Source organism: Leptonychotes weddellii, chromosome 2, assembly GCF_054177405.1.
Source record: "Leptonychotes weddellii isolate Sample4059 chromosome 2, ASM5417740v2, whole genome shotgun sequence".
Lineage (NCBI taxonomy): Eukaryota > Metazoa > Chordata > Mammalia > Carnivora > Phocidae > Leptonychotes > Leptonychotes weddellii.
The window spans coordinates 92,303,879-92,320,432 of record NC_138370.1 but is presented as its reverse complement, the minus strand read 5'-3'; the positions used below and the strand labels follow the sequence as shown (position 1 = coordinate 92,320,432).

General features: G+C 33.8%; 1 protein-coding gene across 1 annotated transcript in view; it reads right to left on the bottom strand.

Moving 5' to 3' along the window:
- The window catches only part of LOC102745096 (N-deacetylase and N-sulfotransferase 4), a 232,821-nt gene that overhangs the window by 117,350 nt on the left and 98,917 nt on the right, over positions 1-16,554 (bottom strand). Inside the window, exons 2-3 of the mRNA XM_081813069.1 lie at positions 11,163-11,250; positions 1,205-1,359 (exon numbers count right to left, since the gene is read on the bottom strand). Of these exons, the coding sequence (XP_081669195.1) occupies positions 1,205-1,359; positions 11,163-11,250 (243 nt within the window). The remainder of the gene's footprint in view (positions 1-1,204; positions 1,360-11,162; positions 11,251-16,554) is intronic.

Sequence of the window (16,554 nt, the reverse complement as noted above, 5' to 3'; positions counted from 1 at the left end):
ACCCCCCACCACTCCAGCAACCCTCAGTTTGTTTCCTGAGATTAAGAATTCCTCATATCAGTGAGGTCATATGATACATGTCTTTCTCTGATTGACTTATTTCGCTCAGCATGATACCCTCCAGTTCCATGCACGTCGTTTATTTTAAATGAAAACTGCTTATTTTAAGATAGGTTTAACTGAGGCCCAGGGTCTTTGGGTGATCCACATACCCCTTGGACTATCTGTTCCCTCTGTGTGAAGATGTGAGAACGGGCATCTGAGTATTTTTCTGGGAAAAAAAATGTTTTTCCTTAGATTGTTAGAGGGATATATGGTTTACCTAATATAGAGCAGGGTGGGCAAACTTTTTCAGTAAAGGTAAATATTTTAGGCTTTGGGGGCCATATGCGGTTTCTTTTGCAACTATTCACCTCTATTGTAGTGCAAAAGCAGCTATAGAGGTATAAAGGTAAGCGTGGCAGTGTTCCAACAACATTGTATTTATGTTCATTAAAATTTGAATTTTATATAACATCTATGTCACAAAGTATTATTGTGCCTTTGACTGTTAGCCAATCATTTAAAAATGTAAAAGACAAACAAACAAAACCCACCCCAAGATGAAAAATATCTTAGCTCAGGGACAAGAAAAAGCAAGCAGCAGGCCAAATTTGGCCCATGGGCCATCTGATAATTTGTTAGAAATGCAAGTTCTCAGGCCTCTCTGAAAATCTTTGGAATCAGAAACTTCAGAATTGGACCCAGCAGTCTGTGTTTTAAAAAGTCTCTTAGGTGAAAAGGATACATGCTGCAGTTTGAGAACCACTGGTTCTCGATGATTCAGTTCACCCATCCATTCATTTCTCCTTACAATAAATGCTTTTTGAGATGTAATTATAATGTATCAGGAATACAGTGGATAAAGTACTAGATTTCCTCCTCATAGGTGCAAGAATAATTCTTCCATAAAACAAAAGATGGTAACTTTCTGACAATGACCTACTTTTTGAAATACATTTTATAGTATATCATGGCCCTATCCATATACACACACATGCCTGGAACAAAATAACACAAAGGAATATGTACCCTAATACGTGTGAGGCACTTTCTGATATTGTCTGTTCTATTTCTGTTGTATTCACCCCAGTAAATTGATTTTGCAATCCACTTATACATTACAACTTGGAGTTTGAAAAATACTGCAATAAAATATGCTCACCAGTGCAAATTCCTTGTTGAGAATCATCTGTTCAACTAAAGATGACTCATTGTGGAAGAGGTGGGGTTGCATATGGCTCCACATATGAGGAAACCACCAGAACTCATCCACAGACCTAAGCAAAAGGTCATCTCCTTCATCTTCCTCTTCAGTCCCTGTAAAACATGAGGTTAAAAATGGTTTGAATGAATATTTCGTATTGGCTTAAAGATGATGTTTGTCAGATTTTTGTTATTCTTCTTACTACTGATACATAAATCCTATTTTGCATTGTTTTAATAATAATAAAAAGAAATGACCATAGTCTAAATTACACCGAAGGCAATGTGGCTGGGGGTTGTGATGAGTTGGAGTGCAGATAGTTGTTTAGTTTAGAACTTAGGGGTATTTTGTCACTGACACTGTTCAGGATTGCTAGCGTATGGTGAGAAATGAATAAACAAACTTCATTTGAGAAAATTTATTTTTGTTTTAAAGTTATTAGCTGATAATTCTTTTCCTCTTGAATGCACAGGGGAAACCTGATCAGAGATGATTTTTTTTTATTCTTAAAAATATTCTTGCATATGAGTCTAAAATTGAGCTTAAGATTTAAGTGATGAAGTTTGTTAATTTTTTTCTGATTAGAAAAATAATATATGCTTATTGAATAAGTGAAAAAAAAGCACAGACTAGTGATATATGAATCTCAAAAACAAAACAAAACAAAACAAAAACAAAGATCATCATTTAGAGCTAACATTTTGGTATTTTGATATTTTCTTTTAAATCTTTTTCTGCTTTTTTAAAAGTTGAGCTAACACTGTATAATTACTTTTGTATCCTTACATTTTTAACATAAATATTACGAACATACACATTTCCTATTTTGATACCAATATTTCTTAAAACTTAAACAATGAAGTTATTAACACAATAGAACCTTGGCTTGGGAACTTTAAAGTTCTCATCTTCTCTTAAGAAAATTTGTGTTCAAGGCATAGTAAAAACCCTTTGTCATGCCACAAGTGAAAAAAAAAGAAAGAACGAAATAACAACTTAATTCCCAGGGAATTCTCTTCATTGCAGATACCAACAAATATTTTCACTGTATGAAATCATACAATTTTTGCACAATTTTACAATATGCAGTCTAATTTTAAAACGTTCTGGATCAGTAATATAAGAATTGATTCCTATTTGGTCTCTAGATACTTAACTAAATAAGTGAAGTAAAATAACAGATTCTGTCTTAGAGTGAGGTGTATTTATTTGGTTTATTTTTCCACAATATAATATGTTTTACAGATGGCTGCTTAATTTAATACTAAGCAAATAAATATTAAAGTTTTTTTTTTAAAGAATCCTCTCCAAATGTTTCATTTATGTGTCTCATAATAAAGATTTCACTGATCATGCAGTAAAGAGTGCTGTGAAATGGTTAAAGTGTATATTTGATATCAATAAATACAAAAGTAGTGTCTCTACTTCTGCCATTTGCTTTACTATGTGATCCTGGACAAGTCAACTTCTTTGAATCTCAGTTTCCTGGTTTAAAATGGGGATATAAATACCTATCTCATTGGGTCTTTGTGAAAAGTGAATGAGATTGATTTATTAAAGCACTTAATATCAGGACTTTCAGATAGCAAGCACTTCATAAATATCAGGATCTCTTTCTTCTTAAAAATAATATCTACAGGTTTATACTTACAGTGTTCTAAATTTATATATTTTTACAAATTCTTGAAAACATTGCTTGCCTAGATTATTAATTTCTTGAAGTCAGAGATTGGATTCCTTTAACTTGCACAGTATTATGCCACTTCCCCAGAGCAGTGAGTAGGTGAATAATTTAATTCAATCCATATTAATATAATGTCAGTGAACTTCAGAGCTTTCATATGTCCGCCGAAGTGCATGGAAACTTTTGTGTGTATTTATGTATATGAATTATTTCTATGGTACAGTTCATAATGCATAGTTCTTAGAGGGTGTAAGGACCATCAGGTTTAATTAGAGTTTTGGCACCATACTACTTGTAATAATTGCTACTATACAAAGGGTAAAGAAATAGAAGTTTTGAATGTGATAAAGTCTTATGAATCAGTTGAGCAGACAGAATCCTTAATTTTTGTTAACTTTAGCTACAATTGTTATAAGACAGACTTGCAATTCATTGACTTTGTTAATATAGAGAATTTCAAACGTTGAAATCCAAATAGAGAAAAGTTTATCATTTCCTCAGATGGATTTTAAGCATGAAGTGTTTAGACCATGTTTCTTATGGCCATAATTTAGCCCACTGAAGCACAGATTAGAGTTACTTTGTGCCACATGCAATGAATGAATTGACAGTTCTCCCACCCTTCTGTTGTGCTTTGAATACAGAATGTTTGAGAAATGCTTCCATTCACTTTAAACTTCACTGATCGTTATTGAAAGTAGCAGGAATCACAAAACACATACTTGACCAGGAAGGAGGTCAATTAATCAACTTAAATGAAATTTGTAGACTATTGATATAAATAGATACATGACTGATCATAAAATATTAATAATTTTTATACTAGAGATTGAGTTAATTTATAAACACTCCTCACAAGGTTGAGAGTGATATTTAAAACTATTTTTTCACCTCCTAGATTAATTTCCCATCAGCCTTTCTCTTACTTTATATAGGTCTTATAATTCAAAGCCATGTGAGGCAAGCTTGTGACACTAGAAATAGCTTAATGAAAAATATGATACCAAGAAAAAAAAAAAAAGAAAAATATGATACCAAGTCATGCTGAGGGACCAATGCAGAATTTCAAATGTTTTAAAATCCAACTAAATGAAAATATTAAATTTTCAAATCACTATAAACACATATTTTTCTATACTATTAACACATATTTTTCTATACTATTAACACATATTTTTCTATACCTAATTTAATATGTGAGGATATAATTTGTAGTTCATACATCACCATATTTAACACAAGTTACAATCCATTAAAAGAATTTGTGTTCATATTTAGCCTTTTACGTCTAATCTGATCTAGGTTCAAATCTACAACATCATTATTATTTTTTTTAAAGATTTATTTATTTATTTATTTAACAGAGAGCACAAGCAGGCAGAGCGGCAGGCAGAGGAAGAGGGAGAAGCAGGCTCTCTGCTGAGCAGGGAGCCCAACAGTGGGCTCAATCTCAGGACCCTAGGATTATGGCATGAGCCAAAGGCAGCCGCTTAACCAACAGAGCCACCCAGGCGCCCCCAAATCTACATCATTATTAATTAAAAATGTAGTATTTTTTGTTCTAACTTAATAGTTTTTCCCTCTTACCTCTCTAAATTCTCAATAAATAGGAAGTTTTTAAATTCAGAAGTAAAATATTGAAGAATTTACTTTTTTGTTACCACATGTAGATGATCTTGTTATGAAATAATAGCATCCTTCTAAAAGTTCTTTAAGTCTGCCAATATAAGGATAATTTTAGCAAGATCTGGGCTAGAGGTTAATTCCCATAAGGCAATGTTAAAATGCAATTTATAAAATTCCAGTGTCTGCATTATTGCTTTTGTACAAATGTCTGCTTTATATTTGCTCATTATGTATGAAATATTGTAATTCTTGAATGGTAAGAAGATGTTTGTATTTTCTTTGTATATTGAATCTGGCATGGTTCCATATAGGTAGGTATGCACTAAACTAATTTTAAACATTACAATAAATAAAAGAACTGTGTGGTGATGAAAATCGATTAAAAGTTACCTATGGTTACCTATTAGTTCTAGAACTGATAAATTCAACAGAGCTGCAGAGTTCAAAAATCAATATACAGAAATCTGTTGCATTTCTATGCACTACTAACAAAAGAGCAGAAAGAGAAATTAAGAAAATCCCATTTACAATTGCACCAAAAATAATAAAATACTTAGGAATAAACCTAACCAAGGAAGTATAACAACAGTACTCTAAAGACTATAAGACATTGATGAAAGAAATAGGAGATGAAGAAATTCCAAACAAGTGGAAAGAAAGATATGCCACGCTGATGAATTGGAAGAACAAATATTAAAATATCCAAACTATCCAAGCAATCTATAGGTTCAGTGCAATCCATATCAAAATATCAATAGTATTTTTCACAGAACAAGAACAAATAATCCTAAAATTTGTATGAAACCACAAAAGATCACAAACAGCCAAAGCCATCTTGAGGAAGAAGAACAAAACTGGGGGTCCACACTCCCAGATTTCAAACTGTACTGCAAAGCTATTGTAATCAAAACAGTATAGAACAACACAATAAAAGGCTACATAGATCAATAGAACAGAATAGAGAGCCCAGACAGAAACCCACACTTATGTGGTCAATTAATCTATGACAAAGGAAGGAAGAATATACTAGGGGGGAAAATAGTCTCTTCAATAAATGGTGTTGGAAAAATTAGACAACTATATGCAAAAGAATGAAACTGGACACCATACACACAAATAAACTCAAAAAGGACTAAAGATCTAAATATAAGACCTGAAACAATAAAACTCTTAAAAGAAAACATAGGCAGTAATCTGTGGACATCAACCTCAGCAATAATTTTCTGGATGTGTTTCTCCAGTCAAGAAAAACAAAAGCAAAAATAAATTATTGGGGCTACATCACACTAAAATGCTTTTGCACAGCAAAGGAAACCAACAACAAAACAAAAAGGCAACCTACTGAAAGGGAGAAGATATTTGCAAATGATACATCTGATAAAGAATTCATACAACTCAACATCAAAAAAAAATCCACAAATAATCCAATTAAAATGGGCAGAGGTATTGAATAAACATTTTCCCAGAGAAGACATACAGATGGCCCAAAGACATGTGAAAAGATACTCATATCACTAATCATCAGGAGAAAAATACAAATCAGAACCACAATGACATCACCTAACACTAGTCAGAATGGTCAGTACCCAAAATATAAAGAACTAGGAAGTGTTGGCGAGAATGTGGAGTAAAGAGAACCTTTGTGCACTGTTGGCAGGAATGTAAGCTGGTGCAGCCACTGGAGAACACAGTTCGAAGGTTCCTCCAACAACTAAAAATAGAATTACCATCCAATCCAATAATTCCACTTCTGGGTATTTACCCAAGGAAAACAAAAACACTAATTGGAAAAGATATATGAACACCTATGTTTACTGCAGCCTTATTTATAAGAGCCAAGATACGGAAGCAACCCATGTCCATCCATAGATGAATGGATAAAGATGTGGTATATATACACAATGGAATATTACTCAGCTATAAAAAGGAATGAAATCTTACCATTTGGGACAACATGGATAGGTATGATGCTAAATGAAATAAGTCAGAGAAAGACAAAATCCTATGATTTCACTTAAATGTGAAATCTAAAAAACAAAACAAATAATATAACACAAAGGAGAAAAAAAACTCATATATTGAGAGGACAAACTAGTGGTTGCTAAAGGGAGGAGAGTGGGAGATGGGTGAAACAGGGTGAAGGGTATTAAGAGGTATAATCTCCCAGTTATAAAATAAATAGATCACCAGGATGAAAAGTATAGCATAGGGAATATAGTTAATAACAGTGTAATAACTTTGGAGACAGATGGAAACTACACTTACCATGGTGAGCATATTGTAATGCATATGACTTTCTTTTTTTCTAATTTTTTAAAAAGATTTTATTTATTTATTTGAGAGAGAGAGAAGGAGAGAGAGAGCACATGAGAGGGGGAGGGGAGAGGTGAGAGGGAGAAGCAGACACCCTGCTCAGCAGGGAGCCCCATGCTGGACTCAATTCCAGGACTTCAGGATCATGACCTGAGCCGAAGGCAGTCACTTAACCAACTGAGCCACCCAGGTGCCCATCAATTTTTCTAATTTTTAAGAAGATTTTATTTATTTATTTGAAAGAGAGGTCTCTCTCTTTCATGAGCAAGGGAGAGGAGAAGAGGGAGAGGGACAAGCAGACCCCATGCTGAGTGTGGAGCCCAACACAGGGCTCGATCCCACACCCTGAGATCATGACCTGAGTGGAAATCAAGAGTGGGATGCTTAACCAACTGAGCCACCCAGGTGCCCCTGGATATGGTTTTCAAATCCCTATGTTGTACACCTGAAACTAATATCATACATATGTCAATGATACTTTAATTAAAAATTTTTAAAAATTAACTTCAGAAAATGTGTTCAGTACATTGCAATGCATGTAAAACCTTCAAAGACGCGTGGGAAACATATTTCTAAGAATGTTACTTGTATCGATAAGTATAGTTTATCTTTCCATTGTATACATATGTTTATTATGCGTTGTTTCACTGAATAACTTGTAAGGCACATACATGAAAGTTGTTTCTAAGAATGTTACTTTTGTATGTGAATAAGAGCAGTGTTATTTCAATTAATGATTGTGTTCCCCCCACTGCAGTGCAAACTCTCTTTAAAGGCAAAAAAATAAATACAGAAATAAATAAATGTATGTATGTAACCTACAATTTCAAAATTAGAAAATAAAGTGATGTGCGTTATTCAGTTTACTTTTTTGATAAAATCAGTCTTATACAAAAATACTTTTTAAAGTAATAATAATAAACACATAGCACTTAGAACATGCTATGCATTGTTCTAGATGAGGGAGATATGATTCTCATTTAGAGATGAAGAAACTGAGGCACGGAAAGTTTAAGTAACCTGTTTATGTTCACAAACCTAGTAAATGTCAGTCTGGATTTGAACAAAAGCAGTCTGTTTCTTTTCCTTTTTTTTTTTTTAAGATTTTATTTATTTATTTGTTTAATTGACAGAGAGAGAGAGACACACACACAGCGAGAGAGGGAACACAAGCAGGGGGAGTGGGAGAGGGAGAAGCAGGCTTCCCACTGAGCAGGGAGCCCGATGCGGGGCTCGATCCCAGGACCCTGGGATCATGACCTGAGCCGAAGGCAGTCGCTTAACCAACTGAGCCACCCAGGCGGTGCCCCAAAAGCAGTCTGTTTCTAATACCTACTCTGAACTGGTAATTTCCACAGAAAATAAAAAACAAAAAGCAAACAAAGGTAAATGAATGTAATACTTTTAAAAAAAATTTCATGTTTAAAAGTTAATAGTTTTATATAAAGGGCCTATATTTTGTCAAATGAACTCTCATGAAAAAACAATATTAATACAATTTGTAAATATCCATGAAGTAATTGATTGAGTCATATTCAATTTATTATTAATTACAAAGAGTGGCAATGATTGTCACTAGAAATTATGCCCTACAAAAATAGTATTTGTAACACTTTACCCCTAGAAGACATCTTAACACTCTAATGTGTTCATTCTCTGAGTTTTCATTGTGCAATTCTAATCAAGCTTTACATATTTTCAGACTAAAACATTTTGTTTCAAACTCCATACTTTTATTTTTTTCCTTTTAATCAACAGTATGTCCTTCCTTTTTCAATTTGGCACCTGTGAGTGGCTGACTGCGAGGGAAAGCTTAGGGATATGTCCTTTTGGGTGAGATTGTTTTTAGCATGTGAAGGGCAGAGAAGCCAAACAGGAAAGAATACACGGGAAATACAAATAAGTGGAGCAGTCTAAGAAATGAAGAATCTATCACTATTACACTGGGCATATGTGATTAAATGTCTTCAAAACAATGAGGCTCATCAATCAGCATCCTCATGCATTGGGAAATCAGAACATCCTGGGAGAGAGCTGAGACAGTCATTGTGACAAGGCCATCTTCTAATAGTTACATATCACAGCGGAGTGCAAGTATAAGGAAAGCACTTCCCTGATTTGCAAACTTTGTTCCATATAGTTAAGCTTGCGTATAAGAATGTAACTAGACAAGACAGAAGTATGCCCTCCCTAGAGTGGACATCACCAATGTTAACTCCACTCTAGGAGAAAACTTGACATCTCTTGAGTAAATTAGTAAGTACTCAATATAATATGATTGCACCTTTGAAATACAGTATGGATGCCTTTCAGTGATTCTACACTTAAAGTATCAAGTCAGTGGAAGTCTCATCCTATGTGAAGGAAAGTCAGCTTCCGGGATTTACAAATTTATATACATTGCTTGATCTCTAAAGTGAACTATCACCACAGCATAACAGAATAAAGTGTTTCTTCCATTATTTTTGTTAGGTTAGTACCAACATAAAGAGTCAAAAGAGTCAATAAGGTCTTCTTAAAAATAAAATTAAAATGATTTTTTTTTTTTTTTTTTTGGTATCTTCCTCCAACAACTATCCCTGTGATATCAACTAGTGTGTTGTTCATTTCCTGGTGGATGTGTACTGTGTACAAGTTCAGGATCATAAAGAAGAAATGAGAAGTGTTATAACCTGCTATCAACATTAACTCTGTGAATGTCTGGCAGCTTTAATAGTTCTGAATAGGAAAAGAGAATAAAAGAGATGAGGCAGTTATCCAGATATATTTCAACCAAAAGAATGGCTTTACTTGCACTATATGGCTATTTAAGACAAAACAGTATTGTTTGTGTGTGAACTCCAGATAATCCCATAATTTTTTCCCCTGCGTGAGTAGATATAGCTTTTAGTTATCTGCTTTATAACTTCAGAGTCAGAGCTTCTTAGGCCTGAACTCATTTCTTGAGGGGGCTTTTGAAGAAGATTTAAAAAACCATGTCTATTTTCAAAATTGTAAGCTGGAATTACTTTGCCTGTGCAGATACGATGACCCAAATCTCTTTCTGCAAAATGTCCTTTTAAAATATGCAATCATTTGATTTATCAAATGGTCTAAATACTAATTTTCCTTCTATTATTTTAAACAGATTTACATGTTTCAAAGCAGGAGGGAAAAGGCATTAAAGAAAAGCCAATAAGACATCACTGCTTCAATATTCTAATAAACCATGCTGAGCCTCCTTGGTTAAACATTAAAAAGCTTCTTTGGGTAAATGAACTGCATTTATGATAATTAAAGACTACCTTTGCATGGGATATTTTAAATGTCAATAACATGCATGCATGCACAGAGAATCCCATGGAATGTTTTCACTAAGAAACTATGAAGTAACAACAGTGCAAAGTCATAAAGTATTTGGTTTATACCACAAATGCAGAAATAGGAGCAGATACTAGGTATTGCCTACAGGCTCTAACACATCATTTTGTGTTATTTTTGTCATTATTATAAGATAGTCACTTCTCTGCACATATTTTTCTCCATACGAATGCCAGACATTAGAATGCTGATACCCATAAAATAAAAGTCATATTTTGGAGGTGAAGATGGGTAAAGAGGTGAGAAATATCAGAACATAGAGTAGTGCATGAACACCAATCACATTTTAAGAATTTGTTGAGAAGCCGACACTGAAAAGAAGTTCAACTGTGGCTGGATAGAGATGGAAAGAAATACAAGCCTTATTACGATTGCTTTAATGCATGTTGGGCCAAATTGTAATATTTTTAGGGAAAAATCCTGCAAGGGAAGGTAAGTTAAGCAAGATGACCCTCTATTAATTTTCTTTGAGGCTATAAAATTCCTCTCTGATCACCAGATGTTTTCCAAAGGAATAATATATACAAAAATGTCTGTCACCTTGAGTATCTGACATTTTAAAAACACTGCCCACTATTATTATTATTGGAATGTCATTGCCATCATCAACATCATCATCATCATCATCATCACAATCACTTTGCTTTCTACTTGGACTATGCTGAGAGACAAGATGCATAGTCACAGAACAATGATCATGGTTTCTTTTTTTACTGAGTTGAAAAAGTCAATTGTCTTCCTTCTTTGTCCTTGATTCTAACAGTATTTGCCAAAGTAAACAAGCTCATTGATTTTGGATTTGGCTACTCATATAATGCACCCGAGTTTTTCCCATAATCAGTCCGGATATTCTATTCCTCCTACTTATGAAACATTTAAAATCCTCGCTCCTATTTATATGTAGCTGCCTGAGAACACAAAGCTCCTTCTTACCTGTGTGGTAAAACTTCCCTGAAAATCCAAGGTTGAAGGTAAAATTTGCAACCTGAGTGCGCAGTAAATTTTGAGTCTCTAGTAATGCCTGAAATAAATAAGAAATTAACATGATTTTAGAAAAATAAATATGAAGCTTTGGGATGCCTCTTTCAAATGTGTATGCATGAGTGAAACAAAATAATATGGGCTTTCTTGCTTTTTGGGTTTTTGATGGGTACTGTTATTTGCTATTCATATTTCGGGTATTATAATCACTATTGTTATTTTTTTTGAAGTTCACCAAATTATGAAGCAGTTAAGTCCTAAGCACATTATAAGTTGCTGAGAGGCAATTCTCTAACCACACAGCACTGAAGTCATTTTTCATTTCCATGTGAGACATTTCTTGATTTCAGATTATTACACTTTTTTTCCTTGGGGGAAATTTTTCAGAGTTGTTGAATGTAGGCAAGTTTTGCATTTGTTGGTAAGGAATAGAAAGGTAACATTTGTTTGAGTTGCAATTTAGTATTTATTTAACTGTGGTTCCTTCCCTATCGTTTTTTAAAAGCATAATCATTGAGTTTAAGGCTTGGGTTTTTACTATACAAACTAAAGAGAAATGTATAATTTAAAGGGTGTTGATTGCAAATGTTGAGATATGAATAAGGCAAGGACAGATAGGAAATACATAGCCAATTTCATAAAGAAAAATTTTCCAACTGTGGCAAAATGTCCCTATTTTCTGTATTTGAAATTATTCTATGTTAATTTCTTATTTGTAGACAGGATAAGAACACATGAAGAGTAATCTTAGAGTCATACTTAGTCCTGTAAATTTTCTGCCAGTCCTTCAACTGCAATTATTCCTATACCAACATATGTAGCGTAATTCAGAACTCTCATATCCTTGGGTTTTTTAGTTTGCTTATTGATTAGAATGATTTTCCTGTTTTTAAATAAATTTTTAAAGGGGACTTACTTTATTCTGATGAAAATGAGAAACTTATTTCAAACTATTTTTGGTTACTGCTATCTGTATGTTAAGGTGAATAAAGAGTCAGAAATTTAGACAATTCTTCTGAGTATTAGTCACAGTGGCTAAGCATTTGCTTTAAAAATTTGTAAAACTATTTACTCCCCCAGGATTAAGAGGACTCCTGCAACTTAGTTTAATTAAATAAAAGAAAAGAGAATAACTAAAAGGTTGGTAACTATATAATCAGTGTTTATCCAAGGTTACAGTTAGTTACATTGAGTGTAATCTTGGCCAATTTTGTTTAAATATTATGAATTAAACAGAAAAAGGAAAAAAAATAAATTAGTTTAAGTCAGTTGTATGAAATATATTTTTAAAGTTCTCAAAAAGAACCAACTAAATGTTAAAAAGAAGTTGGAGTAAAAATAAAGTCTATTGAACTAGTTGGGCATATTGGTAAATCCTGTGGAATACAGCCTTAAATAGAAAACATCACGCATCTTTTTATCTTAGTTCCTTTTTCTGGCTTTCTCATTTTATTCAATGCACAATCCTTGGGCCTCCATATCTGAAAGAGTTTTTTAAAAGCATTTCTCCCTTCCCCTGTATTCCTTATCACTCCAACCCCCTTCCAACTCTCTAGCTCTGAGTTCTTGAAGTCATTATTCTGTATTTACTTCTCCACTGTCCATCCTTAAATCCACTAAGTACGTATTGTAGTTGCATACAGTGTTGAGTGTAACAAGCATAGTCCTTTTCTAGGATGTCAATGCCTAGAAAGGGAGAGAGATTTTAAATAGTCAAACAAATGTGTAATTACAGCTCATAAGTTCTAGAGCATGCTGTGAGAGATGCAGTAAAGGATTTTAATTTATACGGAGGGAGTGGGCCCACACTTTTGATGTTTTCTTAGGGACAATCAAATAAACATCAAACAATCTATTTTTCCCTTAATCAACTTGCCACGACTTTAGGAACTCCCTCATTGTCTTTTTCTTGGGCTTTTAAAACCCTGTGGTCCGCTAACCTGTTCCCCCCCTTCAGTTTTATCTTCCTCTACTCTGCCTTATATTCTGAAATCATGCTAACACCCCAAAGGCAGTAAATGCACTTCACCCTTGGGGTCAGGGAGTCTGTTCAATTAATGACAGCCTTGTTGGTCATTTCACTTCTCTAATCCTTTCCTTTATCTGTAAATGGGATAATGCTTAACACCTGTTTCACACTATTATTGTGAGGATTATATTGCATAAGGCATACGAAGTGCTCAGCTAAGTCCCTGGCACACAGTAGGAACTCAACAGATGCTGTTAATGAGCACTCAATATGTCATTCTCTCCCAACCAACTAGGTATTGTTGGTGCCTCCTCATTTCCAATTAAGCTACATGCATTGCTATTTCCCCCAAATCACCTTGTCCTTCTGCCAATTCTTCAACTGCAACTGAAGGACTATCCCCATTGCCTACATTTCTCCATGCCTTTGTTCACTCTGTTCCCTTTGCCTAGCTAGCCTCCAGCTGCTCCCCATCACATTCCCCAAACCCATCCATTCTTTAAAGCTCTGGTGCCTGGGTGGCTCAGTCAGTTATGCATCTGCCTTCCGCTGAGGTCATGATCCTGGCCTCCTGGGATCTAGTCCCGCATGGGACTAGCGGAGCGGGGAGCCTCCTTCTCCCTCTGCCTCTCTCTCTGTCTTTCATGAATAAATAAAATAAATTAAAAAAAAAAATAAAGCTCTGTCCAAATGCCACCCTTTTTGTATGAAGCTGTCCTGATGCCTCAAACCTTTTCCTTTTCTCATCTCCCAAAGTAAGTTCCCAAATTATTTTTCTTAAGACTTGCATTATTTTCCACTTTACTACATCGCCTTTTATCTAACTTCTTCTAGTCTATAAGTGCCTTCAGGTCAATCAAACCTTACTTATTTTTATGTTTTCTGTATTGCTAGATATATTTTTTGTATATGTAGAAGGCATTCAATTGAATTAATTTCATTTATTTTTATTAGTAACATATTCCTGATGGTAAAATGATAAACACGGTTCACGGAACATACCATTAAATGATATCAGAACAATATGACTAGGATGTTACATTTCACCAGCACATTTATATCATGGATGTTTTATAATCTTATCTTATAGATTACCTAGTAAGATAAGCTCAAAGAAGTGAGGACAGATGAATATTTTTCCACCGGTGTTAATTAACTCTATGAAGAATTTGACAGACCTTTCCATTGTTGAAAGAAATAAAGTTGTCTAGTCATATTCTCCCAACATGTAATCTTGATTAATGTGGGAGTAAAAATGACAATTTCTATAAGTAAAAACAAAATAAAACAAATGGATTAAAAAAGCAAATCCTAAAAGGTTCCAAGCCTGTCTACTTCAGTATAAAAAAAATGTTCTTTGATTTCCAAAATTCAGGGAAAGAAAATTTCTGTGGTCTTTCAATGGTAGAGGAAAAAAGACACAAATAATAATGAGTGCAAAAATAGGTCTAATTTTTAAAATAAAAATCAGAAATAAGTTTAAAATAAAAAGTGTTAAACCACAAAAAATTAAAGAAAAAATGTAGAAAAAAATAAAGAATAGAAATACAGGAAAAGCGTAAAATGTCAGAAGAAATGTTAGACAAGAAAAATACAAATACAAAATTATGAATAAATGAAATATAATGAAAACTTACTTTGGAAAAACTTGTTTATAAAGTAGAAGTAATATGTCTCAATTAGAGACAAAAATCAAGTTGTAAAGCTTAGGAAATAGCATGTAGCTGTAAATATGTTTATTTTTATCTGAATATTTGTGAGGAAGTTTGACTAACTTTTGAACATAAATGTAAAATGAAATGTATTTAATGTTTGGACAATACATCTCAGTTATTTCTTTAATAGTACATGTCATAAAAAATATAAACGGCTTTGATGTGTTCCCTTGCATTATTTAGGAAGAATTTACTAAGTTACTTGATTAGATATTAAAGAGAATAAATATATATAACTTAAGAAAAATCAATAACTCATTCTTTTAATAAATATTACTTACATTCACTTGATGTTCTTATAATGAGTTCCTCAGTATTTAATAAAGCAAGTCCAACTTACCCTACTGCAAAATGTTAAAGAAATGGCTTTCAAACTTTATTGTTCACAAAATTTTCTAGAAGAGACTGTTAATATTGTGAATTCTGGGGCCCACTTGAAGAATTATTGATTTAGTCTTATGTGGTAAGGTCCAGGCTTGTGTATTTTATCATAGACCCCAGTTGGTTATAAAAACGGCCAAAAGCAATTGTTTCCAAGTTACCCATAAGAGATGAATTGCCAGAATGCTTATAAAATAACTTTTCAGACCCATGCTCCGGGAATTCTGAATTAGATTATAAAAAATGGAACCTAGGAAACTGTAATTTTAACAATGATTCTTATAGCTTCAAATTGGAGATTATAACCATCAAGGAACTTTGGGAAATATTAAATTAGTGCATTATTTATCTAATTTCAAAGTACATTACATAAATTTTAATCCACTCAGATATTCAGGTAGTTTAATATAAGACTAACCCTTTCCCTAAATATACATAATTAATAATGCATGACTATGTACATATATTGATACAGTCTTATACTTTCAAAATTTCAAATTGAATACATAAGGGTGATAGTTTTTGTTCTTTTAACTGTCTTGTACAGTTTTTTTAATATATACAGGAATTCATAAATTCTTATTTATCTTACAAGATCTCAAGGTGGGAATCAAAAGAGGTTACCTCTATATTGTCCAAGTGGATAAAATCGCGTCATGGAAAATTTAAATGGCCTACCCAGATAACACAAGGAAAGGGCCAAAATTGAGTATGTTTGCCTTAACACTTGGTCCAACCTTAATAACTTCAGGTCTCACTACAGTAAGTCTGTGTGGCCACCCTGGATGAAATGACTCAGGATTCCATGAACTTTTGGGCACACTATTTGTCAATGTACAAATGAAGATGAATAGGGCTGACCCAGGGTGAATGTATGAAGCTTTTGAAGTTTGCCTTTGATAGTCTGCCTCCCTTCTTGTTCATCTCCTTCCACTCAGAAGCAATCCTCACTCTTTCAGAAATCTACTCTCCCTCTCTCTCTCTTTTTAAAGATTTTATTTATTTATTTGTCAGAGAGAGAGAGAGTGCACAAGCAGAGGAAGCTGCAGGCAGAGGGAGAAGCAGGCTCCCCACTGAGCAAAGTGCCCACTGTGGGACTTGATCCCAGGACCCTGGGATCATGACCTGAGCCGAAGGCAGGTGCTTAACCGACTGAGCCACCCAGGCGTCCCTCTCCCTCTCTTTTTATTTTATTTTATTTTTTTAAAGATTTTATTTATTTATTCATGAGAGACAGAGAGAGAGAGAGGCAGAGGGAGAAGCAGGCCTCCTGCCGAGC